The sequence below is a fragment of the Schistocerca piceifrons genome, chromosome 4 (assembly GCF_021461385.2).
Source record: "Schistocerca piceifrons isolate TAMUIC-IGC-003096 chromosome 4, iqSchPice1.1, whole genome shotgun sequence".
In the NCBI taxonomy this organism is placed as follows: Eukaryota; Metazoa; Arthropoda; class Insecta; order Orthoptera; family Acrididae; genus Schistocerca; species Schistocerca piceifrons.
Window position 1 is genome coordinate 747,777,913 of NC_060141.1, and position 23,559 is coordinate 747,801,471.

General features: G+C 41.3%; 1 protein-coding gene across 1 annotated transcript in view; it reads left to right on the top strand.

Annotated features, from left to right (window-relative positions):
• LOC124796145 (glucose dehydrogenase [FAD, quinone]-like) overlaps positions 1–23,559 on the top strand; it is a 92,233-nt gene that overhangs the window by 41,436 nt on the left and 27,238 nt on the right. The window contains exon 3 of the mRNA XM_047260237.1: positions 10,915–11,157. Coding sequence (XP_047116193.1) covers positions 10,915–11,157 — 243 coding nt within the window. The remainder of the gene's footprint in view (positions 1–10,914; positions 11,158–23,559) is intronic.

Sequence of the window (23,559 nt, forward strand, 5' to 3'; positions counted from 1 at the left end):
CCTAACTAACCTAAGAACATCACACACATCCATGTCCGAGGCAAGATTCGAACCTGCGACCGTAGCGGTCGTGCGGTTCAAGACTGAAGCGCCTAGAACCGCTCGGCCACCTCGGCCGGCAGCACATGTTCACTGCCTGATAGAATGTGTGCAGGCTCCCTTTTGTAATGCGGAATTCACCACTAAACGTCACCATTGGTGGACCCGCCAGAGTAGAACGAGGCTGGGAATACTGCACTGTCAGCAGGGAAACAGGGAAGCAACAGGTCGGCTAGGAGAGGTCGCTCGCTAGTCACTGGATGTCACCTGAGAATCGAATCCATCAGGGACGTTCCACCATTTCTACAGCAGCCCAAGTCGACGGCTGCCGATGTGGCTCTGGAGTGGAAACGCGAAGAAACGACCGCAGCTAAATCGAGACCGGGCAGACTTGTACGTATACTGACGGACAGGGACCGTCCAGCACTGGGAAGGCTGGTTGTAAAAAGTCGCATTAATCAGCGGAAGGAACGACTCGTGAGTTCCACAGTGCCGCCAGCAGCCCGTCTAGTGCAATGGCCACGCATCTGAGAGTGAATGTTCTGTTAGTCAGTCAGTTACTATCATGTTCCACAGATCATTTTGCACGATAAATCATCATGACGTGGAACGAGTAATTTTACATTCTATTGCAAATTAATATGTACATCTATTTGTACTCTAAACATCACCATATAATTCTTTTTCTTTTTCCCAAAATGAAAACAAGACATAGAGATTGAGTTAGCGATTCCTACCCACCACATTTTCCACATTACAAACATAGCAATTCTTCTGCGGAATAGGAGTAGTTGTCAAGGAGAAACTTTTTTAATTTATTTTCAAGTCTTACCTTGCTGTCTACTAGACATTTTACACCACTGGGTAAGTGGTCAAAAGTTTTTGTTGCAGCGTTGTGCACCCCTTTCTGTGCTACAAACAACCTTAATGTTGGGTAAGGAATGTTATTTTTTCTTCTAGTGTTGTAATTATATACCTCATTGTTCCTTTCGAACTGTAGTGGATTATTTACAACAGACTTCATGAGGTAACAAATATACTGTGAAGCAGTAGTCAGAATGCCCAACTCCTTAAACAGATGTCTACAAGATGACCGCGTTTGAGCACCACATATTATTCATACAGCACGTTTTTGGGCAATAGAGACCTTCTTTCTTAAAGATGAGTTACCCAAGACCACTACTTCATACGACATTACTGAATGAAAATAAGCAAAATACGCCAACTTACTGATTTCTCTCTCCCCAAAATTTTCTATGATTCTGAGTGCAAATGGGCCTGGACTAAGTTGTTTTAGGAGTTCCAAAATGTCTTTTTTCCAATTTAAATTCTCATCAATATGGACACCTAAGTATTTTGAAGTTTCCACCCTATGTATTGTTTCATCACGATGTGTTGCACTTATCACTGGTGCAGTACCCTTACAGGTGCAGAGCTGAATATGACGAGTCTTTGTCAAATTCAGGGTGTGACCATCCGCAGAAAACCAGACAATGATACTTTTGAGAACTTTGTTCACCATTCCTTCCGTTTCTGTATGTATACTGGGAGTGATTACAATACTGCTATCATCTCCAAAAAGAACCCATTCTGCTTGTTGTACATTAGGCGGTACATCATTTACATACACGAGAAACGGAAGTGGACCTAAGATTGAGCGTTGGGAAAACCCCTACGTGATTTCTCCCCAGTCAGAATTATGTTCTTGGATTCTGTTGATTCAATTACTACTAAGTACAAATATCTGCATTCTTTTGGTTACATATGACATGATCCATTGGTTGGCTATGCAATCAGTCCCACAAAACATCAATTTATCTAGGAGTATACTATGATTCACACAGTCAAATGCCTTGGATAGGTCACAGAAAATACCTACCGGTGCTATTTTGTTAGCTGGCCGCAGTGGCCGAGCGGTTCTAGGCGCTACAGTCTGAAACCGCGTGACCGCTACGGTCGCAGGTTCGAATCCTGCCCCGGGCATGGATGTGTGTGATGTCCTTAGGTTAGTTAGGTTTAAGTAGTTCTAAGTTCTAGGGGACTGATGACCTCAGAAGTTAAGTCCCATAGTGCTCAGAGCCATTTTGCTATTTTGTTATTTAATGCTTGTAATATCTGGGGTGTGAACGTGTAAATGGCATTCTCAGTAGAGTAACCCTTGTGAAACTCAAACTGAGATTTGTTGAGAATATTATTGTTGCCAAGGCGACATACTATTGTAGAATACATCACCTTCTCAAAAATTTTGCAAAATGATGTCAGCAGTGAAATAGGTCGGTAGTTACTGACGTGGGCAATAACGTTACTGAAACGGACTGGTTTTAATGAAAATATATATATATATAAAATGAATGGATGAAAATGGGCAAGAAATGGCTTTAAATATTTTTTTTATTTACTCTTTCAGTACGAACTTTGTTGTAGAACCCTTTTTTTACGTGTGGTAATAAAAATTCATTTAGACGGAATTAAGCACATTTAAAATTACGTGAACTTTAGCAACCCTCTCATGCTGATAAATTTAAACTAACTGATTAATAACATTTATGACTTTGAAAATTATTTAAATTAAATTTTTTACGTATTTCGGTCTTGGCACACATTTTCTAAATGCAGTGGGTTTTTAAATATTTAATGAATTCTTTCCCGGCGTTAGCTATGGAACACAAGACTGTCTCTGTTAGCATAAAATGGTTAAATATTGCCAAGCCGACCTGAACGTTTAATTATCATTGACAAAACACACTTCACTATACGTTTAAGTCATTTGCTTTAGAAATTGAAAGAACCAACAGATTAACGACTTCAACGTTAAGTATCCGCCTATGAATGCACAAATGTAAAACCAGTAATAAATTCAGTCAGCCGGCCGAAGTGGCCGTGCGGTTAAAGGCGCTGCAGTCTGGAACCGCAAGACCGCTACGGTCGCAGGTTCGAATCCTGCCTCGGGAATGGATGTTTGTGGTGTCCTTAGGTTAGTTAGGTTTAACTAGTTCTAAGTTCTCGGGGACTAATGACCTCAGCAGTTGAGTCCCATAGTGCTCAGAGCCATTTGAACCCTTTGAATAAATTCAGTCAGCCTCAGGATCGCTGTAAAAGAAAAATATTTCGTAATTCACTGCTAATTTTACCTGCTCCCGATTTACGGGTTTGGTTAATTTTATAGCGGAACAATTTTTTAAATGTGCCGCCGCTGCAAATCGTTCGGTCGCATCACCAACGATAATCGCTGAAAGTGCTGAAAATTCTTTAAAGAGATATTATAGATGACATGGGCAAGCTAATTTACATTAGTAATACATAATTTTGATAAATTATAATGTATTTAGACTACAACAATAATTTAAATTACACACCTTTATAATTTCTTCTCTAATGGCGGCTAAAGACAGATACAGACAAAAGAAGTCTACCCATGCAAATAATGCTCTCGAGGAAGACGACAAAGAATGCACATTATGTAGTGCTATTTATACTATTGCTGATTATTAATATCTCTTTGTAATCTTACAACATTATTTTCCTCTGTGGCTATATTTTACATTTTTTTCATCGCAGATATTAACATATTTCGTAATTACATTATGAGTATAGAAATAGTACAATCATAAATACATCGAGAATATTATTACAGAAAATATTACAATAATAACCAACGTCCTTTATACAAAATTAAATAATATTTTTTGTTAAACAATTACAGTACATACGAATTGCTTCATAGCGGCGTACATAGTACAATTAAACGTCATTTCAGTTTATTAACAGTGTGTGTGCTGCCAGGGAACGTTACATGGTGTACCCAGTGGAACGTCGACTTCACGCCAGACCCCACCATGCAAGATCAGTGCCTCCTCTGGCGTCGGTTCTTGAGGGAGGATGCGCCGCCATTCCTCGCAGACATTGAGACACCTCACTGAAAGTGTCTCCAGGAGTCGTCAAGCAGTCATAAAGGCGAAAGGTGGATACACTAAAGCTCTGTATAAAGGAAAGTATGGCCATCACATTCCCCTGCGTTTGCCGCAGTCCGCAGTTAGTGGATTGGCTGAAACCGCGTCACGTGACTTAGCTGCTATTGTGGGCCCAAGCGTTACGTGTGAAGCATAGGAAGTGTTGTGTATTTCATAAGTTTTACGTAGAATAATGCCTCAGTACTGTGCTTTTGACTCTTCATTTCGAGGAGAAAGGGGAGGAAAACTGTATAGAGTTCCTTCCGAAGGAAGAGATGCAACAAGAAGGAGAATATTGGTCGCAGTGGGGAAGGTTGCAGGAACTCGACTTAACCATTCAGTTAATATTATTCATTTCTGACCTTTCGCTTTTGTCTCCTTTTTATACGTCTGTTACTTAGTTTTCAATCCATTCGAACAGCAAAAAAGTCAGAAGAGATAATAGGATAGTTTAATGGTAATATAATTACAAAGCTGAAATCTTAGAGATAAAACTGCCACTTTTAGCATATAAAACGAAAAATAGTGAGTAGCACCATACAAAGTTATCATGACTGGTAAAAAATTTGATCTGATTGAGTGTACAGTATGGTTTCAACTTATATTTACGATGCTCACAATAGTAAATTGTACTTTTTTCCACACAATATAACGTATAAAAAGGAAAAAGAAAATTCCACTAGACATGTACCGAACCAACGACCTTTCTTTCAGTAATCATAAACATTACTAGGAAACTATTATTACTGTTGCGAGCTTGCTGCTAATCTACATTGTATTAATACGAATACAGTTGTTACTGTCTCCTACAGCCTACTTCTGATCGTAGGTCAGGTTTTATTCTAACACATGTTAAAAATATTGTATTGTCTTGTACTTTCGTAATCATTCTCCTAACGTCACAGAACAATTTCCAAACGAAATTTCATGGCATAGATCTGACAAAAGTATAAAGCATGCCTAATCATATAGGCACGTTTATCTTGTATTTACTAAGGCGCTCCGCGTATATATAGGGTGCGTCAAAAAATGTGTACACACTTTGAACTGTCATAGACAATTTATTTCGCGTTCTACAAGGTTAAATATCTGTGAGAAAGTAATGTTATGTTTCTTCAAGAGGTGGCACCAGTGGCAAGAAAGTAACTACAACATGGCGGACGTGCGTTTGAGCTTTGAAGTGCGGAAGTAGATAATTAAGTGGTACTGGAAGTTTGAAAATGTAGCTGCGGTTCGAAGACAGTGGAGAAGTGAGTATGGTACAAAACCACCTTCAAAGTTAACAATTACGCGTCTAGGAGACAAATTAGAAATTCGTGGAACAGTGTGTGATGTGCATAAAGGTCGATCGGGGCAACCTCATACAGCTACAAGTGATGATTCCACAACTGCGGTCTTGGAACTGTTTCAGCGTTCGCCTCAATAATCTTCAAGGCAAGCGGCACTGTAAGTGCTAGTAGTGTGGTACGCATTCTGAAGAAAGGCAAGTTTCGTGTGTACATTCCAAGGCTGGTGCAACAGCTAAGTGACGACGACCCAGATCGAAGGTTAGATTTTGTGAATGGGTTCAGGAGATGGTGAGATGTGAACCGGGATTTATGGCTAGCATAATTTAGTCGGATGAAGCCCAATTCAAACTCAATGGAACTGTCAATAGGCACAGTTGTGTGTACTGGGCTGAAGATAATCCACACATTACATTTGAAAAGGCTGCGAATTTGCCTGGTGTAAATGTGTGGTGTGGTTTGTCTGCAAGGGAACTCATTGCGCCTTTCCGCTTTGAAGGTACTGTTACTGGTGAAACGTACCTAACAGTGCTTGCTGACTCCATATTCCCTGCCATTCGTGCATTATACGGTAATGATGAGTTTTATTTCCAACAAGACGGCGCCTCGCCGCACTGTCATAAGGACGTACGAGCATACCTCGATCACAATGTACCAGGCTAGTGGATAGGACGCAGGGGACCAATCGAGTTTCGTGCACGCTCTCCAGACCTCACGCCGCTGGATTTCTTCTTATGGGGCACAGTAAAAGATGAGGTGTACAAACGTGAACCACGTAACCTGGACACACTTTGGAATGAGATTCAGGTGGTGTGTGCAGAAATTTCGTTGGACACTTTGGTACGATGTACGGAATCAGTGGTGACTCATATTCAGAAATGTATTGATGCTGAAGGCCCCCAGTTTGAACATTAATCACATTTGCATAGTACATTTATTTTTCCAATTGGACCTTAAGCTTTCCATTTCCAGAAATTTAACATTGCAGAACAGGAAATAAATTTTCTATGACGCTTCAAAGTGTATATACATTTTTTTGACCCACCCTGTATTTGAATCCAATACTTTATTTCGTATAACAAGAGAGACATTGGACGAGTTTTCTTAGAACCGAGTAGCACGAACAAGAAGTAAGTCGGTATAGAGCTTTAAATTGACGATGGATTTTTCCTTGTACTTGCGAACTAATATTGATTCCCTTTTGTCCTGCTGACTATTGGATAGGACCAGTCTAACTCTAATTACGAAAACAGGTGTTCAAATTCGATACCACAACAAGAACTGCGAAATTTGCTTTCGCTATTACATGCAGCTTTACTGTATGATTAAATGATGATGGCGTCCTCTTGGGTAAAATATTCCGGAGGTAAAATAGTCCCCCATTCGGATCTCCGGGCGGGAACTACTCAAGAGGACGCCGTTATCAGGAGAAAGAAAACTGGCGTTCTACGGATCGGAGCGTGGAATGTCAGATCCCTTAATCGGGCAGGTAGGTTAGAAAATTTAAAAAGGGAAATGGATAAGTTAAAGTTAGATATAGTGGGAATTAGTGAAGTTCGGTGGCAGGAGGAACAAGACTTTTGGTCAGGTGATTACAGGGTTATAAATACAAAATCAAATAGGGGTAATGCAGGAGTAGGTTTAATAATGAATAAAAAAATTAGAGTGCGGGTTAGCTACTACAAACAGCATAGTGAACGCATTATTGTGGCCAAGATAGACACAAAGCCCATGCCTACTACAGTAGTACAAGTTTATATGCCAACTAGCTCTGCAGATGATGAAGAAATAGACGAAATGTATGACGAGATAAAAGAAATTATTCAGGTAGTGAAGGGAGACGAAAATTTAATAGTCATGGGTGACTGGAATTCGTCAGTAGGAAGAGGGTGAGAAGGAAACGTAGTAGGTGAATATGGATGGGGGGGGGGGGGGGGGAAGAAATGAAAGAGGAAGCCGCCTTGTAGAATTTTGCACAGAGCATAACTTAATCATAGCTAACACTTGGTTCAAGAATCATGAAAGAAGGTTGTATACCTGGAAGAATCCTGGAGATACTAAAAGGTATCAGATAGATTACATAATGGTAAGACAGAGATTTAGGAACCAGGTTTTAAATTGTAAGACATTTCCAGGGGCAGATGTGGATTCTGACCACAATCTATTGGTTATGAACTGCAGATTGAAACTGAAGAAACTGCAAAAAGGTGGGAATCTAAGAAGATGGGACCTGGATAAACTGAAAGAACCAGAGATTGTAGAGAGTTTCAGGGAGAGCATAAGGGAACAATTGACTGGAATGGGGGAAAGAAATACAGTAGAAGAAGAATGGGTAGTTTTGAGGGATGAAGTAGTAAAGGCAGCAGAGGATCAAATAGGTAAAAAGACGAGGGCTAGTAGAAATCCTTGGGTAACAGAAAGGAGAAAATATAAAAATGCAGTAAATGAAGCAGGCAAAAAGGAATACAAACGTCTCAAAAATGATATCGACAGGAAGTGCAAAATGGCTAAGCAGGGATGGCTGGAGGACAAATGTAAGGATGTAGAGGCTTGTCTCACTAGGGGTAAGATAGATACTGCCTACAGGAAAATTAAAGAGACCTTTGGAGAGAAGAGAACCACTTGTATGAATATCAAGAGCTCAGATGGCAACCCAGTTCTAAGCAAAGAAGGGAAGGCAGAAAGGTGGAAGGAGTATATAGAGGGTCTATACAAGGGCGATGTACTTGAGGACAATATTATGGAAATGGAAGAGGATGCAGATGAAGACGAAATGGGAGATAAGATACTGCGTGAAGAGTTTGACAGAGCACTGAAAGACCTGAGTCGAAACAAGGCCGCGGGAGTAGACAACATTCCATTAGAACTACTGATGGCCTTGGGAGAGCCAGTCACGACAAAACTCTACCATCTGGTGAGCAAGATGTATGAGACAGGCGAAATACCCTCAGACTTCAAGAAGAATATAATAATTCCAATCCCAAAGAAAGCAGGTGTTGACAGATGTGAAAATTACCGAACTATCAGTTTAATAATTCACAGCTGCAAAATACTAACGCGAATTCTTTACAGACGAATGGAAAAACTGGTAGAAGCGGACCTCGGGGAAGATCAGTTTGGATTCCGTAGAAATGTTGGAACACGTGAGGCAATACTAACCTTACGACTTATTTTAGAAGAAAGATTAAGAAAAGGCAAACCTACGTTTCTAGCATTTGTAGACTTAGAGAAAGCTTTTGACAATGTTGACTGGAATACTCTCTTTCAAATTCTGAAGGTGGCAGGTATAAAATACAGGGAGCAAAAGGCTATTTACAATTTGTACAGAAATCAGATGCCAGTTATAAGAGTCGAGGGGCATGAAAGGGAAGCAGTGGTTGGGAAAGGAGTGAGACAGGGTTGTAGCCTCTCCCCGATGTTATTCAATCTCTATATTGAGCAAGCAGTAAAGGAAACAAAAGAAAAATTCGGAGTAGGTATTAAAATTCATGGAGAAGAAATAAAAACTTTGAGGTTCGCCGATGACATTGTAATTCTGTCAGAGACAGCAAAGGACTTGGAAGAGCAGTTGAACGGAATGGACAGTGTCTTGAAAGGAGGATATAAGATGAACATCAACAAAAGCAAAACGAGGATAATGGAATGTAGTCAAATTAAATCGGGTGATTCTGAGGGAATTAGATTAGGAAATGAGACACTTAAAGTAGTAAAGGAGTTTTGCTATTTAGGGAGTAAAATAACTGATGATGGTCGAAGTAGAGAGGATATAAAATGTAGACTGGCAATGGCAAGGAAATCGTTTCTGAAGAAGAGAAATTTGTTAACATCGAGTATAGATTTAAGTGTCAGGAAGTCATTTCTGAAAGTATTTGTATGGAGTGTAGCCATGTATGGAAGTGAAACATGGACGATAACTAGTTTGGACAAGAAGAGAATAGAAGCTTTCGCAATGTGGTGCTACAGAAGAATGCTGAAGATAAGGTGGGTAGATCACGTAACTAATGAGGAGGTATTGAATAGGATTGGGGAGAAGAGAAGTTTGTGGCACAACTTGACTAGAAGAAGGGATCGGTTGGTAGGGCATGTTTTGAGGCATCAAGGGATCACAAATTTAGCATTGGAGGGCAGCATGGAGGGTAAAAGTCGTAGAGGGAGACCAAGAGATCAATACACTAAGCAGATTCAGAAGGATGTAGGTTGCAGTAGGTACTGGGAGATGAAGAAGCTTGCACAGGATAGAGTAGCATGGAGAGCTGCATCAAACCAGTCTCAGGACTGAAGACCACAACAACAACAACAACATTAATAAAGAATACCAGGGGAAAAACTGTGTTTAATGCTCGCCACAGCAAATGATTTTCGATTCATTTAGCAAATTTGTTGAGATTTTTTGGTTGCTTAATATCCGACATTTTCCGTTTGAAGCCACTGATCAGTTTTGGTAGTGCATTAGACTTCTTTAATATATATGGCTAAATATGTTGCAGATGTCAATGTATCACCAGCGGCGCAGTGGGCCCAAAATGGCAGCCACTCGCAAGTTGGCCGTACAGAACTGTAGGATACACCATATACAGAATTAACGCCTTCTAATAGATGTGCGAGTTCAAAATGGTTCAAATGACCTTGAGCACTATGGGACTTAACTTCTGACGTCATCAGTCCCCTAGACTTACAACTACTTAAACCTTAGTAACCTAAGGACATGACACACATCGATGAGCGAGGCAGGATTCGAATCTGCGACCGTAGCGGTCGCGCGGTTCCAGACTGTAGCACCTAGAACCGCTCGGTCACTCCGGCTGGCAGATGTGCAGGTACTATTGACCACATAGTGTATGTTAACCATGACAGAGTTATCGGCTGTTGAGAGCGTGATTCCAAACGGTTTCTCATTGTGAATTAGCTTATTTGGAATAGCTAAATAAAGGCGAGTGGATCGAGATAGTGAGAGTTCTGATGTGGGGTTGCATTTAGCAGCAGTGCAAAAGTTAATGGTTTGTATACTAGTTGATGGCTGTATTAACATATATGTATTAGAATATTGATAAACTGCTGAGGTAACACATAAATCATGTGTATTAGTAACATAATGAAACAGTAGGACGTATAATTCGTTCATGCTTCATTAATTCAAATAAACTTGCTTCATAATGGAGGCAGAGTCACGCGAACCCTATAGCGGGAGGAACAATAAATATGTCCGGTTACAGTAATTTATATTTTCAATTGATGTTGATATTGGTCACAGTCATGCATGACCCAGACTGTTCACATTTAAAATCAACTGGCGTTGATTGGGCAAGAATCCATAAAGCAATCTACCAAATACTGATGCGCCGCATTATCGTTGTACGCTCCGCTACGCACGCAGTTTCGTACTCAAAACATCGCCTGACTGCTGGATCCGCAGTAATCTATTCTCCCGATGGGAAAGTAATTGTTGTCACGGTTTGTTGGACAGAAATGTGGATTCTGCACGCGAAACACTTGCGCAATCGAACGCTCGTTATAGTTGACGTCTGTATTTCCTCGGGTGACAGACGAGCTCGGCCGCGAGACGGACGTCTGCTATGTGCGCATGCGCGACGGACACGTGCGTGGCGGTCGGCGGCGGCGCCGGCGCGCTGTTCGCGCAGCTGCTGGCGGCCGTGGCGCACGCGCAGTGCGCTCTCGCGGACCGCGGCGCCTACCCGCCGGACGCGGCGCGCCCGCTGCCGGAGTACGACTTCGTGGTGGTGGGCGCCGGGTCGGCCGGGAGCGCGGTGGCCGCGCGCCTCTCGGAGGAACCCGCCTGGACGGTGCTGCTGCTGGAGGCCGGCGGAGACCCGCCGCCCACCGCCGACGTGCCCCTCCTCTTCCCCGCCCTGCAGAAGACCGAGGTACGGCCAACTCGGCCCCGCACACAAACGCGTGTCTGTTCTCAGCGCTGGCCTCTGTCTGGAAGGGGCGGCCGTCGCTATACTTCGTTCGTCATAAGAAGAGGGAACCGGTTGGTGGGACATGTTCTGAGGCATCGTGGGATCACAAATTTAGCATTGGAGGGCAGCGTGGAGGGTAAAAATCGTAGAGGGCGACCAAGAGATGAATACATTAAGCAGATTCAGAACGATGTAGGTTGCAGTAAGTACTGGGAGATGAAGAAGCTTGCACAGGATAGAGTAGCATGGAGACCTCCGTAAAACCAGTCTCAAGACTGAAGACCAGAACAACAACAACAACAAACACAAGCTCGATGATTGGACAGCAGCCGTAAGTCTCGTACACTGGTGTCGGTCCGCTTTTGGAACTATGTCCAACTTATTATTGTTGTGGTCTTCAGTCCAGACTGGTTGGATGCAGCTCTCCATGCTACTCTATCCTGTGCAAGCTTCTTCATCTCCCAGTACCTACTGCAACCTCCAGCCTTCTGAATTTGTTTAGTGTACTCTTCTCTTGGTCTCCCTCTACGATTTTTACCCTCCATGCTGCCCTCCAATACGAAATTGGTGATCTCACGATGCCTCTGAATATGCCCTACCAACCGATCCCTTCTTCTAGTCAAGTCGTGCCACAAATTTCTCTTTTCTTCAATTCTGTTCAGTACCTCCTCATTAGTTATGTGATCTACCCATCTAATCTTCAGCATTCTTCTGCAGCACCACATTTCGAAAGTTTCTATTCTCTTCTTGTCCAAACTATTCATCGTCCACGTTTAACTTCCATACAGGGGTACACTCCATACAAATACTTTCAGAAACGACTTCCTGAGACTTAAATCTATACTCGATGTTAACAAATTTCTCTTCTTCAGAAACGCTTTTCTGGCCATTGCCAGTCTACATTTTATATCTTATCTACTTCGACCATCATCAGTTATTTTATTCCACAAATACCAAAACTCCTTTACTACTTTAAGGGGTGTAGGACGTCAAACGGGTCGACTTGGAGCAGGAGAGGCATCACAGGACATTTTAATTTCCAGTGTCTATACTTTTACAAATAAATTCAAAAACTTTGTCAGCATGACCAGGAAGGATTCAGGATTCACAATCATAGCAGTGGAAGTTCAAAAAAATAACAAAATACATTTTTTTTACATGTGAAAGTTCATCATTTTTTCACTTCTATTGGCTGCGTTTGTTGCTACAGGTACACGTTTCTCCATACGTAAGAGAGATTCTTCGATGAATTTTGCACAGCATACAAACCATACTTACAGGTGTATGAAACTCTAGAATTTTCCAAATCTATTGAAAACGGTGGTAAAAATTGAGATAATTAACTGCAAAATTTGATTTTTTCTAAACATAAAGTTCAAAACGTAATAGCTTATTAATTTTTTATAAATGAAATAGATTCTAGAGTTTCACACACCTGTAAGTATGGTTTGTATGCTGTGCAAAATTCATCGAACAGTCTCCCTTACTTATGAAGAAAAGTGTACCTATAGCAACAAATGCAGCCAATAGTAAGTGAAAAAATGATGAAATTACACATGTAAAAAAATTATTTTGTTATATTTTTGAACTTCCGCTGCTACGAGTGTGAATCGTGAATCCTTCCTGGTCATGCTGGCAGGTTTATGAATTTACTTGTAAAAGTATAGACAGTGGAAAATAAAATGTCCTGTGGTGTCCCTCCTGCTCCAAGTCAGCCCGCTTGTCGTCCTACCCCCCTTAAATCAGTTAATAAAAGCAAATCTTCTGGTCCAGATTGTATACCAATTAGGTTCCTTTCGGAGTATGCTGATGCATTAGCTTCGTACTTAACAATCATATACAACCGTTCGCTCGACGGAAGATCCGTACCCAAAGACTGGAAAGTTGCACAGGTTACACCAATATTCAAGAAAGGTAGTAAGAGTAATCCGCTAAATTACAGGCCCATATCGTTAACGTCGATGTGCAGCAGGATTTTAGAACATAAATTGTGTTCGAACATTACGAATTACCTCGAAGGAAACGGTCTATTGACAAACAGTCAACATGGGTTTAGAAAACATCGTTCCTGTGAAAAACAACTAGCTCTGTATTCACATGAAGTGCTGAGTGGTATTGACAAGTGATTTCAGATCGATTCCGTATTTCTGGATTTCCGGAAAGCTTTTGACACTGTACCACACAAGCGGCTCGTAGTAAAATTGCGTGCTTATGGAATATCGTCTCAGTTATGTGACTGGATTTGCGATTTCCTCTTAGAGAGTTCACAGTTCGTAATAATTGACGGAAAGTCATCGAGTGAAACAGAAGTGATTTTTATCGTTCCCCAAGGTAGTGTTATAGGCCCTTTACTGTTCCTCCTCTATGTCAAGGATTTGGGAGACAATCTGAGCAGCCGTCTTCGGTTGTTTGCAGATGACGCTGTCGTTTATCGACTAATAAAGTCATCAGAAGATCAAAACAAACTGCAAAACTATTCAGAAAAGATATCTGGATGCTGCGAAAAGTGGCAGTTGGCCCTAAATAACGAAGAGTGTGAGGTCATCCACATGAGTGCGAAAAGGAACTCGTTAAAGTTCGGTTACACGATAAATCAGTCTAATCTAAAAGCCGTAAATTCAACTAAATACCTAGGTATTACAATTACAAATAACTTAAATTGGAAGGAACACATAGAAAATGTAGTGGGGAAGGCTAACCAAAGACTGTGTTTTATTGGCAGGACACTTAGAACATGTAACAGACCTACTAACGAGACTGCCTACACTACGCTTGTCCGTCCTCTTTTAGAATACTGCTGCGCGGTATGGGATCCTTACCAGATAGGACTGAGGGACTACATCGAAATAGTTCAGCGAAAGGCAGCACGTTTTGTATTATCGCGAAATGTGGGAGAGAGTGTCACTGAAATGATACAGGATTTGGGCTGGACATCATTAAAAGAAAGGCGTTTTTCGTTGCGACGGAATCTACTCACGAAATTCCAATCACCAACTTTCTCCTCCGAATGCGAAAATATTTTGTTGACACCGACCTACATAGGGCGCAACGATCACCACGTTAAAATAAGGAAAATCAGAGCTCGTGCGGAAAGATATAGGTGTTCATTCTTCCTGCGCGCTATACGAGATTGGAATAATAGAGAATTGTGAAGGTGGTTCGATGAACCCTCTGCCAGGCACTTAAATGTGATTTGCCGAGTATCCATGTGGATGTAGATGTACACTGGTGTCGGTCCGCTTTTGGAAGTAGGTCCAACTTACGTATTAGAAATCTTATTACTATGTCGTAAATAAAACTTTAAGACATTCTAATGTATTAACAGCCATCAACGTTTTTCTTAACCGTACTTTAGTTACGCCATTTTTATTCCAAAAATCGTGTACAGTCACAGTCTCTGTAAACGCTACTTGTGCTCGGATTGTCTAACTGTGAGTACGTACTGAGCAAATGGGTGAGACTGCTTCCTGCTTCATATGGAAACATGCGAGCGGAACACAGTTAATGGAAAGAAACAAACTGTTCTTAATGTTTTTCACAAACTTACAGAGAAAAATCAGCTCTTTCGTTTTTCGAGAAACACTATGTAATAAATAGGCGATGGGAGTTAAGCAATGTGTGTGGCGCAGTCGGTAGCGGCAAAAGTTGAAAATCGTATGTGATTGGGGGTTACAGTTCGAAGCTAGTTCTGGTATACAATTTTTTTCGGTTTGAATACATAGATGCTTTAAATATGAAATTCATCAAGCATAAGTTAATTACCTCATACTTAACCATCATTTTTTTTAAAAGTGTAAGTATTCTATTTTCTAAATACAAATTCCCCCATCCCCATGAACCATGGATCTTGCCGATGGTGGGGAGGCTTGCGTGCCTCAGCGATACAGATAGCCGTACCGTAGGTGCAACCACAACGGAGGGGTATCTGTTGAGAGGCCAGACAAACGTGTGGTTCCTGAAGAGGGGCAGCAGCTTTTCAGTAGTTGCAAGGGCAACAGTCTGGATGATTGACTGATCTGGCCTTGTAACAATAACCAAAACGGCCTTGCTGTGCTGGTACTGCGAACGGCTGAAAGCAAGGGGAAACTACAGCCGTAATTTTTCCCGATGGCATGCAGCTTTACTGTATGATTAAATGATGATGGCGTCGATGGCGTCCTCTTGGGTAAAATATTTCGGAGGTAAAATAGTCCCCCATTCGGATCTCCGGGCGGGGACTACTCAGGAGGATGTCGTTATCAGGAGAAAGAAAACTGGCGTTCTACGGATCGGAGCGTGGAATGTCAGATCCCTTAATCGGGCAGGTAGGTTAGAAAATTTAAAAAGGGAAATGGATAAGTTAAAGTTAGATATAGTGGGAATTAGTGAAGTTCGGTGGCAGGAGGAACAAGACTTCTGGTCAGGTGACTACAGGGTTATAAACACCAAATCAAATAGGGGTAATGCAGGAGTAGGTTTAATAATGAATAGGAAAATAGGAATGCGGGTAAGCTACTACAAACAGCATAGTGAACGCATTATTGTGGCCAAGATAGATACGAAGCCCACACCAACTACAGTAGTACAAGTTTATATGCCAACTAGCTCTGCAGATGACGAAGAAATTGAAGAAATGTATGATGAAATGAAAGAAATTATTCAGATAGTGAAGGGAGACGAAAATTTAATAGTCATGGGTGACTGGAATTCGAGTGTAGGAAAAGGGAGAGAAGGAAACATAGTAGGTGAATATGGATTGGGGCTAAGAAATGAAAGAGGAAGCCGCCTGGTAGAATTTTGCACAGAGCACAACATAATCATAGCTAACACGTGTTTTAAGAATCATGAAAGAAGGTTGTATACATGGAAGAACCCTGGAGATACTAAAAGGTATCAGATAGATTATATAATGGTAAGACAGAGATTTAGGAACCAGGTTTTAAATTGTAAGACATTTCCAGGGGCAGATGTGGAGTCTGACCACAATCTATTGGTTATGACCTGTAGATTAAAACTGAAGAAACTGCAAAAAGGTGGGAATTTAAGGAGATGGGACCTGAATAAACTGAAAGAACCAGAGGTTGTACAGAGTTTCGGGGAGAGCATAAGGGAACAATTGACAGGAATGGGGGAAAGAAATACAGTAGAAGAAGAATGGGTAGCTTTGAGGGATGAAGTAGTGAAGGCAGCAGAGGATCAAGTAGGTAAAAGGACGAGGGCTAGTAGAAATCCTTGGGTAACAGAAGAAATATTGAATTTAATTGATAAAAGGAGAAAATATAAAAATGCAGTAAATGAAGCAGGCAAAAAGGAATACAAACGTCTCAAAAATGAGATCGACAGGAAGTGCAAAATGGCTAAGCAGGGATGGCTGGAGGACAAATGTAAGGATGCAGAGGCTTATCTCACTAGGGGTAAGATAGATACTGCCTACAGGAAAATTAAAGAGACCTTTGGAGAGAAGAGAACCACTTGTATGAATATCAAGAGCTCAGATGGCAACCCAGTTCTAAGCAAAGAAGGGAAGCCAGAAAGGTGGAACGAGTATATAGAGGATCCATACAAGGGCGATGTACTTGCGGACAATATTATGGAAATGGAAGAGGATGTAGATGAAGATGAAATGGGAGACACGATACTGCGTGAAGAGTTTGACAGAGCACTGAAAGACCTGAGTCGAAACAAGGCCCCGGGAGTAGACAACATTCCATTGGAACTACTGACGGACTTGGGAGAGCCAGTCCTGACAAAACTCTACCATCTGGTGAGTAAGATGTATGAAACAGGCGAAATACCCTCAGACTTCAAGAAGAATATAATAATTCCAATCCCAAAGAAAGCAGGTGTTGACAGATGTGAAAATTGCAGAACAATCAGTTTAATAAGCCACAGCTGCAAAATACTAACACGAATTCTTTACAGACGAATGGAAAAACTAGTAGAAGCCGACCTCGGGGAAGATCAGTTTGGATTCCGTAGAAACACTGGAACACGTGAGGCAATACTGACCTTACGACTTATCTTAGAAGAAAGATTAAGGAAAGGCAAACCTACGTTTCTAGCATTTGTAGAGAAAGCGTTTGACAATGTTGACTGGAATACTCTCTTTCAAATTCTAAAGGTGACAGGGGTAAAATACAGGGAGCGAAAGGCTATTTACAATTTGTACAGAAACCAGATGGCAGTTATAAGAGTCGAGGGACATGAAAGGGAAGCAGTGGTTGGGAAGGGAGTAAGACAGGGTTGTAGCCTCTCCCCGATGTTATTCAATCTGTATATTGAGCAAGCAGTAAAGGAAACAAAAGAAAAATTCGGAGTAGGTATTAAAATCCATGGAGAAGAAATAAAAACTTTGAGATTCGCCGATGACATTGTAATTCTGCCAGAGACAGCAAAGGACTTGGAAGAGCAGTTGAATGGAATGGACAGTGTCTTGAAAGGAGGATATAAGATGAACATCAACAAAAGCAAAACGAGGATAATGGAATGTAGTCGAATTAAGTCGGGTGATGCTGAGGGAATTAGATTAGGAAATGAGACACTTAAAGTAGTAAAGGAGTTTTGCTATTTGGGGAGTAAAATAGCTGATGATGGTCGAAGTAGAGAGGATATAAAATGTAGACTGGCAATGGCAAGGAAAGCGTTTCTGAAGAAGCGAAATTTGTTAACATCGAGTATAGATTTAAGTGTCAGGAAGTCGTTTCTGAAAGTATTTGTATGGAGTGTAGCCATGTATGGAAGTGAAACATGGACGATAAATAGTTTGGACAAGAAGAGAATAGAAGCTTTCGAAATGTGGTGCTACAGAAGAATGCTGAAGATTAAATGGGTGGATCACATAACTAATGAGGAAGTATTGAATAGGATTGGGGAGAAGAGACGTTTGTGGCACAACTTGACCAGAAGAATGGATCGGTTGGTAGGACATGTTCTGAGGCATCAAGGGATCACCAATTTAGTATTGGAGGGCAGCGTGGAGGGTAAAAATCGTAGAGGGAGACCAAGAGATGAATACACTAAGCAGATTCAGAAGGATGTAGGTTGCAGTAGGTACTGGGAGATGAAGAGGCTTGCACAGGATAGGGTAGCATGGAGAGCTGCATCAAATCAGTCTCAGGACTGAAGACCACAACAACAACAAATACAAATTGCACGCAAAATTTTGGTTTTCATTGCAAATACAAATTATTAAGTATTGATATTTTATAGAAGATTCCACACTGCTGCTACGGTCTCAGGTTCGAATCCTGCCTCGGGCATGGATGTGTGTGATCTCCTTAGGTTAGTTAGGTTTCAGTAGTTGTAAGTCTATGGGACTGATGACCTCAGATGTTGAGTCCCATGGTGCTTATATCCATTTGAACCATTTTTATAGAAGATTGTTAAAGATTGCTGAAGTTAAAAAAACATTACACATTCAATCTTTTTGAGTAAAATGAAAAATCGGATACTCTTTATTTGAATATGCTTATTGCTTTGTATGAGAGATGCGGTCTCACACGAAACACAGCGATAAGCATCGTAGAAACATGGAAAACAAAAATATTCACGGCGTTGTGCGCAGTGTAGATAGTCTGCATTTTTACAGTAGTCAGCTTACTACTGCTATCTGAACCCGGTAGGACTGATCTAGAGCGAAGTCGAGGGGAAATAACAAGACGTTCAAGCTGCCAGACGTACTGGAACTAATGCATGAAGTGATTCTTGAGTTTCTCCCGGCGTATTTGATAGTCAAAATATCCACGGCTGTGCTGCCGGTCTATAGTGTCCAACGGGCACAATATTTCGGCGATCATACATGTCGCCATCATCAGGTGAACTGACGGACTGAGCTCCTGTGAACGTGCCGGCACGGAGATCCGTACGCTATGACTGCTCAGAGGGAACTGGGTTCGGTCGCGGCGGCGGCCGATTTAAATACCCTCCGCCCGCGGCGCGCTCCCTCCACCGTCCGCGCCCCGCGTCACGGTCGCACGGTGGAACAGATTGCGACGGCGTCTGAGATGACGTCGATGTGATGGCTCTGTCCGCCGTGGTCGTCACAACTATACGTTTGCTCGATTTACTCTTGATTAACCCGATCGCTGGTTCCCAAGCCTTGCTAAGATTATAGCCACAGTCACGGTTTATGAGGTCGTCATTGGTGCGAATTTCGATGGCCTCTCGAACAACGCTGTCCCAGTATCTCGACGTCTGTACCAGAATCCTCGTGCGGTCATATTCCATGGCGTGATTTTCCGACAAACAATGTTCAGCGACCGCCGACTTGCTCGGATACATCAGGCGAGTGTGCCTCTGGTGTTCACGGCATCGATCCTCGACGGTACGCATCGTCTGACCAATATACGACTTGCCACATTGACACGGAATCTGGTACACGCCGGCCTTCCTCAAACCGAGGTCATCTTTGGCGCTCCCCACCAGTGCACGAGTTTTATTTGGAGGACAAAACACAGTTCCGACCCGGTGTTTCTTCAGAATGCGAGCGATTTTCCCCGAGTGTGCGCCTGTGTATGGAATAAATGCAGAGCCTACTATGATGTATCATGCAGCGTAACTTGCTGTGACAGTGCGAGAGAGAGACAAAGATATTGTTTATTACTCTGTGGCGGACAGCGCTCACATAATTATTCTTAGGATATAGTTTTGTTTTGTTCTGGTTAAGAGTAATTTGAGTAGAGGAGAGAGCCATTCTTGTGATGTAAAAAATCGACGCCATTGCGAGTTTTTGATTCACATTGTAAAATATAAGTGCATATGGAAGGAAATCAGTTAATAGAACAATAAAATATTGTTCATTTCAAGAAGCTGAACACGGTATCTGCGGCATCTGGAGCAGATTTCTACGACAGCGGAAGCGTGTAATCGCCATCAGTTTTGACACACCGCCCTGTGTACGCTGTATGTATTTACCCACAACAGTGAACATACAGTTACTCACACAAATAGAAAGACAATACTAGGTGGTGTGGGGAAACATTTCAGTATAATGGCCCTGTAGAGCTAAACAGTAATTAGCCTAGTAAGAAAAGGAGTCGTTATAAAATGTCTACCGTTAGACAGGACACGATCCTGATACAACACTCATAGTGAACCTGCAATACAAATATGTTAGTAATTTAGTAAGTATGTTTCATTGTGCGTATATATGTCTAGTCTTATAGAGTAACTACATTATGGTCCTTTGTATGTTTCATGCTAACGCTAACGTGCGGGAGTATCTTGTGAAGAGAACGAGTGCGCCGTCCCAGCAGTCGAGCAGAAACTTCAAAAAGGCCAGAACATTTGAATTACTAGCTTTCTTGAGCATTTATGCATTGTAGTGACCCTTCATGTAGAAATTTTCTAAGTATAAATAGAGTTGCTATATTACCCTTACTAGAATTCCAGTATTTCAGTAGATATAGTAAGACAACATTTTATGTGTTATCTATGCACTGTTTTTGTGTCACATTGTAAAGTGTACATTAACAGCATTAGGACATTAACGTTTTTGCGTGTGTAAAAGTTTAATAGTCACTTTTGTAGGACTTACTTAGAGCAGAAACTGTCAATTGCTCATTTACATGGTGATAACTAGATCTATGTTCAAAGCCAATAAGCAAGCACGCATCACAATGCCACAAAATGAATTAAATAGTGTGAATGCATCGTCAACTAGTGCCACAGAATTTAATACCGCCGTAGTTAGCGATATGTCGATTACGGCTGAGCAACCAGCAATAATTAATGCGCTCACGCCATCGACACAAACGGTTGCTAGTTCCGACATTCATATATCGAAAGAAGTCCAGAGAAATATGCAGCAACCAACAAACAACATGAATTTCATCTCTGACACAGACGCGTGCGAAAACGAAATGACTGTGCCGAAAATTGTGTCGGTACAATCCTCATTAAGCCCAGTGCAATCGCCAATTGCTGAGAATACCGATTTGTTATCCCAGCTGATGTCAAGTTTGACTGTCATAACACAAGGGATTAAAGCATTGGAAACATCGCAATCTAATCTTGCAACGGCACAATCCACGTTTGCAAACGACATGAATCGTAGATTCCAGGCATTGGAGAGTGCGCAATTTAATATGGCTCAGGAGCAATCTAATAAACTAAAAGAAATAAATGATAAGATTACTGAAAAATTCCAGAGTTTGGAAACAAAGCAGAGTCACTTGATTACCAGTCAGGCACAACTCATAGTTACACAAGAACAACAGTATCAGGAATTAACAAACAAATACAAAGACATCTTATGTCGTCAAGATACACTAAATCATCAAGTGCAAGAAGTTATTCATGTACAGAACACTATTGCGCAAGACGTGAATACAATTAAGCACGATAACGAGCAAGCTGTCATTGAGCTTACTCGGAGGATAGACACTCTCAGTCTCGAAGGCGAGAAACACATAGAGAAACTTTTCAATGAACATAAGATCGCATTTTCTAAGGACATTGAAGATTGGGCGAAAGAGCAAACCGAGACAGTGCGAAATTATGTTGACAAAACCTTGAAAGAAACGGTTTCTAACGTGCAAGTTAACAACGAAGCTGCACAAGAACAACTTAAAGCAGAAGTTAAAGAGATTAAGGAGAATATAGGAGATGAATTTCCTGCTTGGAAAGCAAAGATAGAAAATACATTAAAAGCATGCCAGCAGGGTCTAGTTAATACTAGAGGGGGACATACTACTTGCAGTTTATCAAAAGCAGACATTATTCCTGATGAAACCAGTGGAACCGAATCCATGCAACAATGTCCATGTACTGGTGCATATTTACGTAATCAACCAGAAACAAATTATCGAGATTATCATTCACCGTGTAGTAGCCACCAGAATACACCTGTGACTATGAATGAAGAAAAAATGCTTAAATATCGTCAGTTCCAGATATTTATTCCCGAAAGGAAGTCGATCAATCCCGTGGTATTTATCAAGCAATTTAAAGGGATATTGCCGCGAATGTGGACTGAGCAACAAAAAATTATGCACGTTGCAGGTTTCACACATGGAGATGGATCGATGTGGGCGTCAGAAGCATCCGATTGGTGTCAAGATTATGACCAATTTGAACGCGCTTTCTTGCACAAATACTGGAATAAAGGTGTACAAGAAAGACTACGTAAGGAAGTTTTTGACCCACAACCTTTTTCTTTCAAAAATGGATCTTTAAGAAAGTATTTCGAGAAGTATATAAATAAAAGTAAATACTGGAATGAACCAATCCCGACGCAGGATATCATTCGAATATTAAAGGGCAAACTTCCACTTGAAGTTAAGGACAAACTTCTACATGTGCCTGAACAACATGTGGAAGATTTTCTAGCCACATTGGATTCAATAGACATTCTGTTCGAAGAATCTCGTATGCGCTATAACCAGCCAAGTTACCAACCTAACAAATACAATAGTTACAACAAACAGTATGGAAACAAACCTTTTGCACACAATTCACCAAACCCACAGGTGAATTATTTCCAGAAAAACGTGAAATTTGGTAACGAAAATCCCGACAAGTGTAATCATGACCAACAATGTGAACAAACATATAAACGGAAATGGAGGAAGAATAATAAGAAGAGGAAAGGATACTATCAAGAAGGGAATTATCAGCAAAAACGCCGATATCAGCAACCAACCCATGAATATCACAACCAACCACAAACTTCAGGTTGGGTACCAAATAATAATGCAAATGAGTGGAGAAATCAACCACCAATAATAACCGACGTAACGGAGCAGACATCTACTAATAATGGACAATCGTCAAACTAAACTCGACTGTCAGAAGCCCCGACGGTGCAGTCGAGGAAGTTTTCAGGGGCGAAAATTCGAGCGTCAAATTTTTCCGGTACAATGAAGGCAGATTATTAATAGAAGAACTTCAGCAGGATATGATGCCTTGTCAAGAGGAACATATCACTGTACCTGTTGCGAAAATTCAGGCGGCGATTGAAGGCATTACTGTGCAAGTTACTTTAGATACAGGAGCAGCAGTAAATGTCATTTCTGAGAAGTTATTTCAAAGAATACTTCAGAAAGCCAATCCACCGATTTTTCCTGTTCAATGTTGTAGAATTGTAGGTCCTACTGGTCATAAGTCTTCTCAGGTTAAAGTGCAGACTCAACTCCAGTTAGATATAGGAAATGTGGCTATAAATTGCACGTTCCTTGTAATAAAAAAATTGGTTGAGGACTGTATCCTGGGTATAGATGAATTTAGAGAGAGAAATTGGCATATCGATTTTTCTCTAGGCCGTGCCAGTTTTACAACAGTGGATCAGAAACATCAAGTGAATCTTCTCAGGGAATATAGTACCCATGGAAAGTATTGTCATGGACGAAAGCTGCAAATAAAGTGGATACATAGCAAACCTGTAAG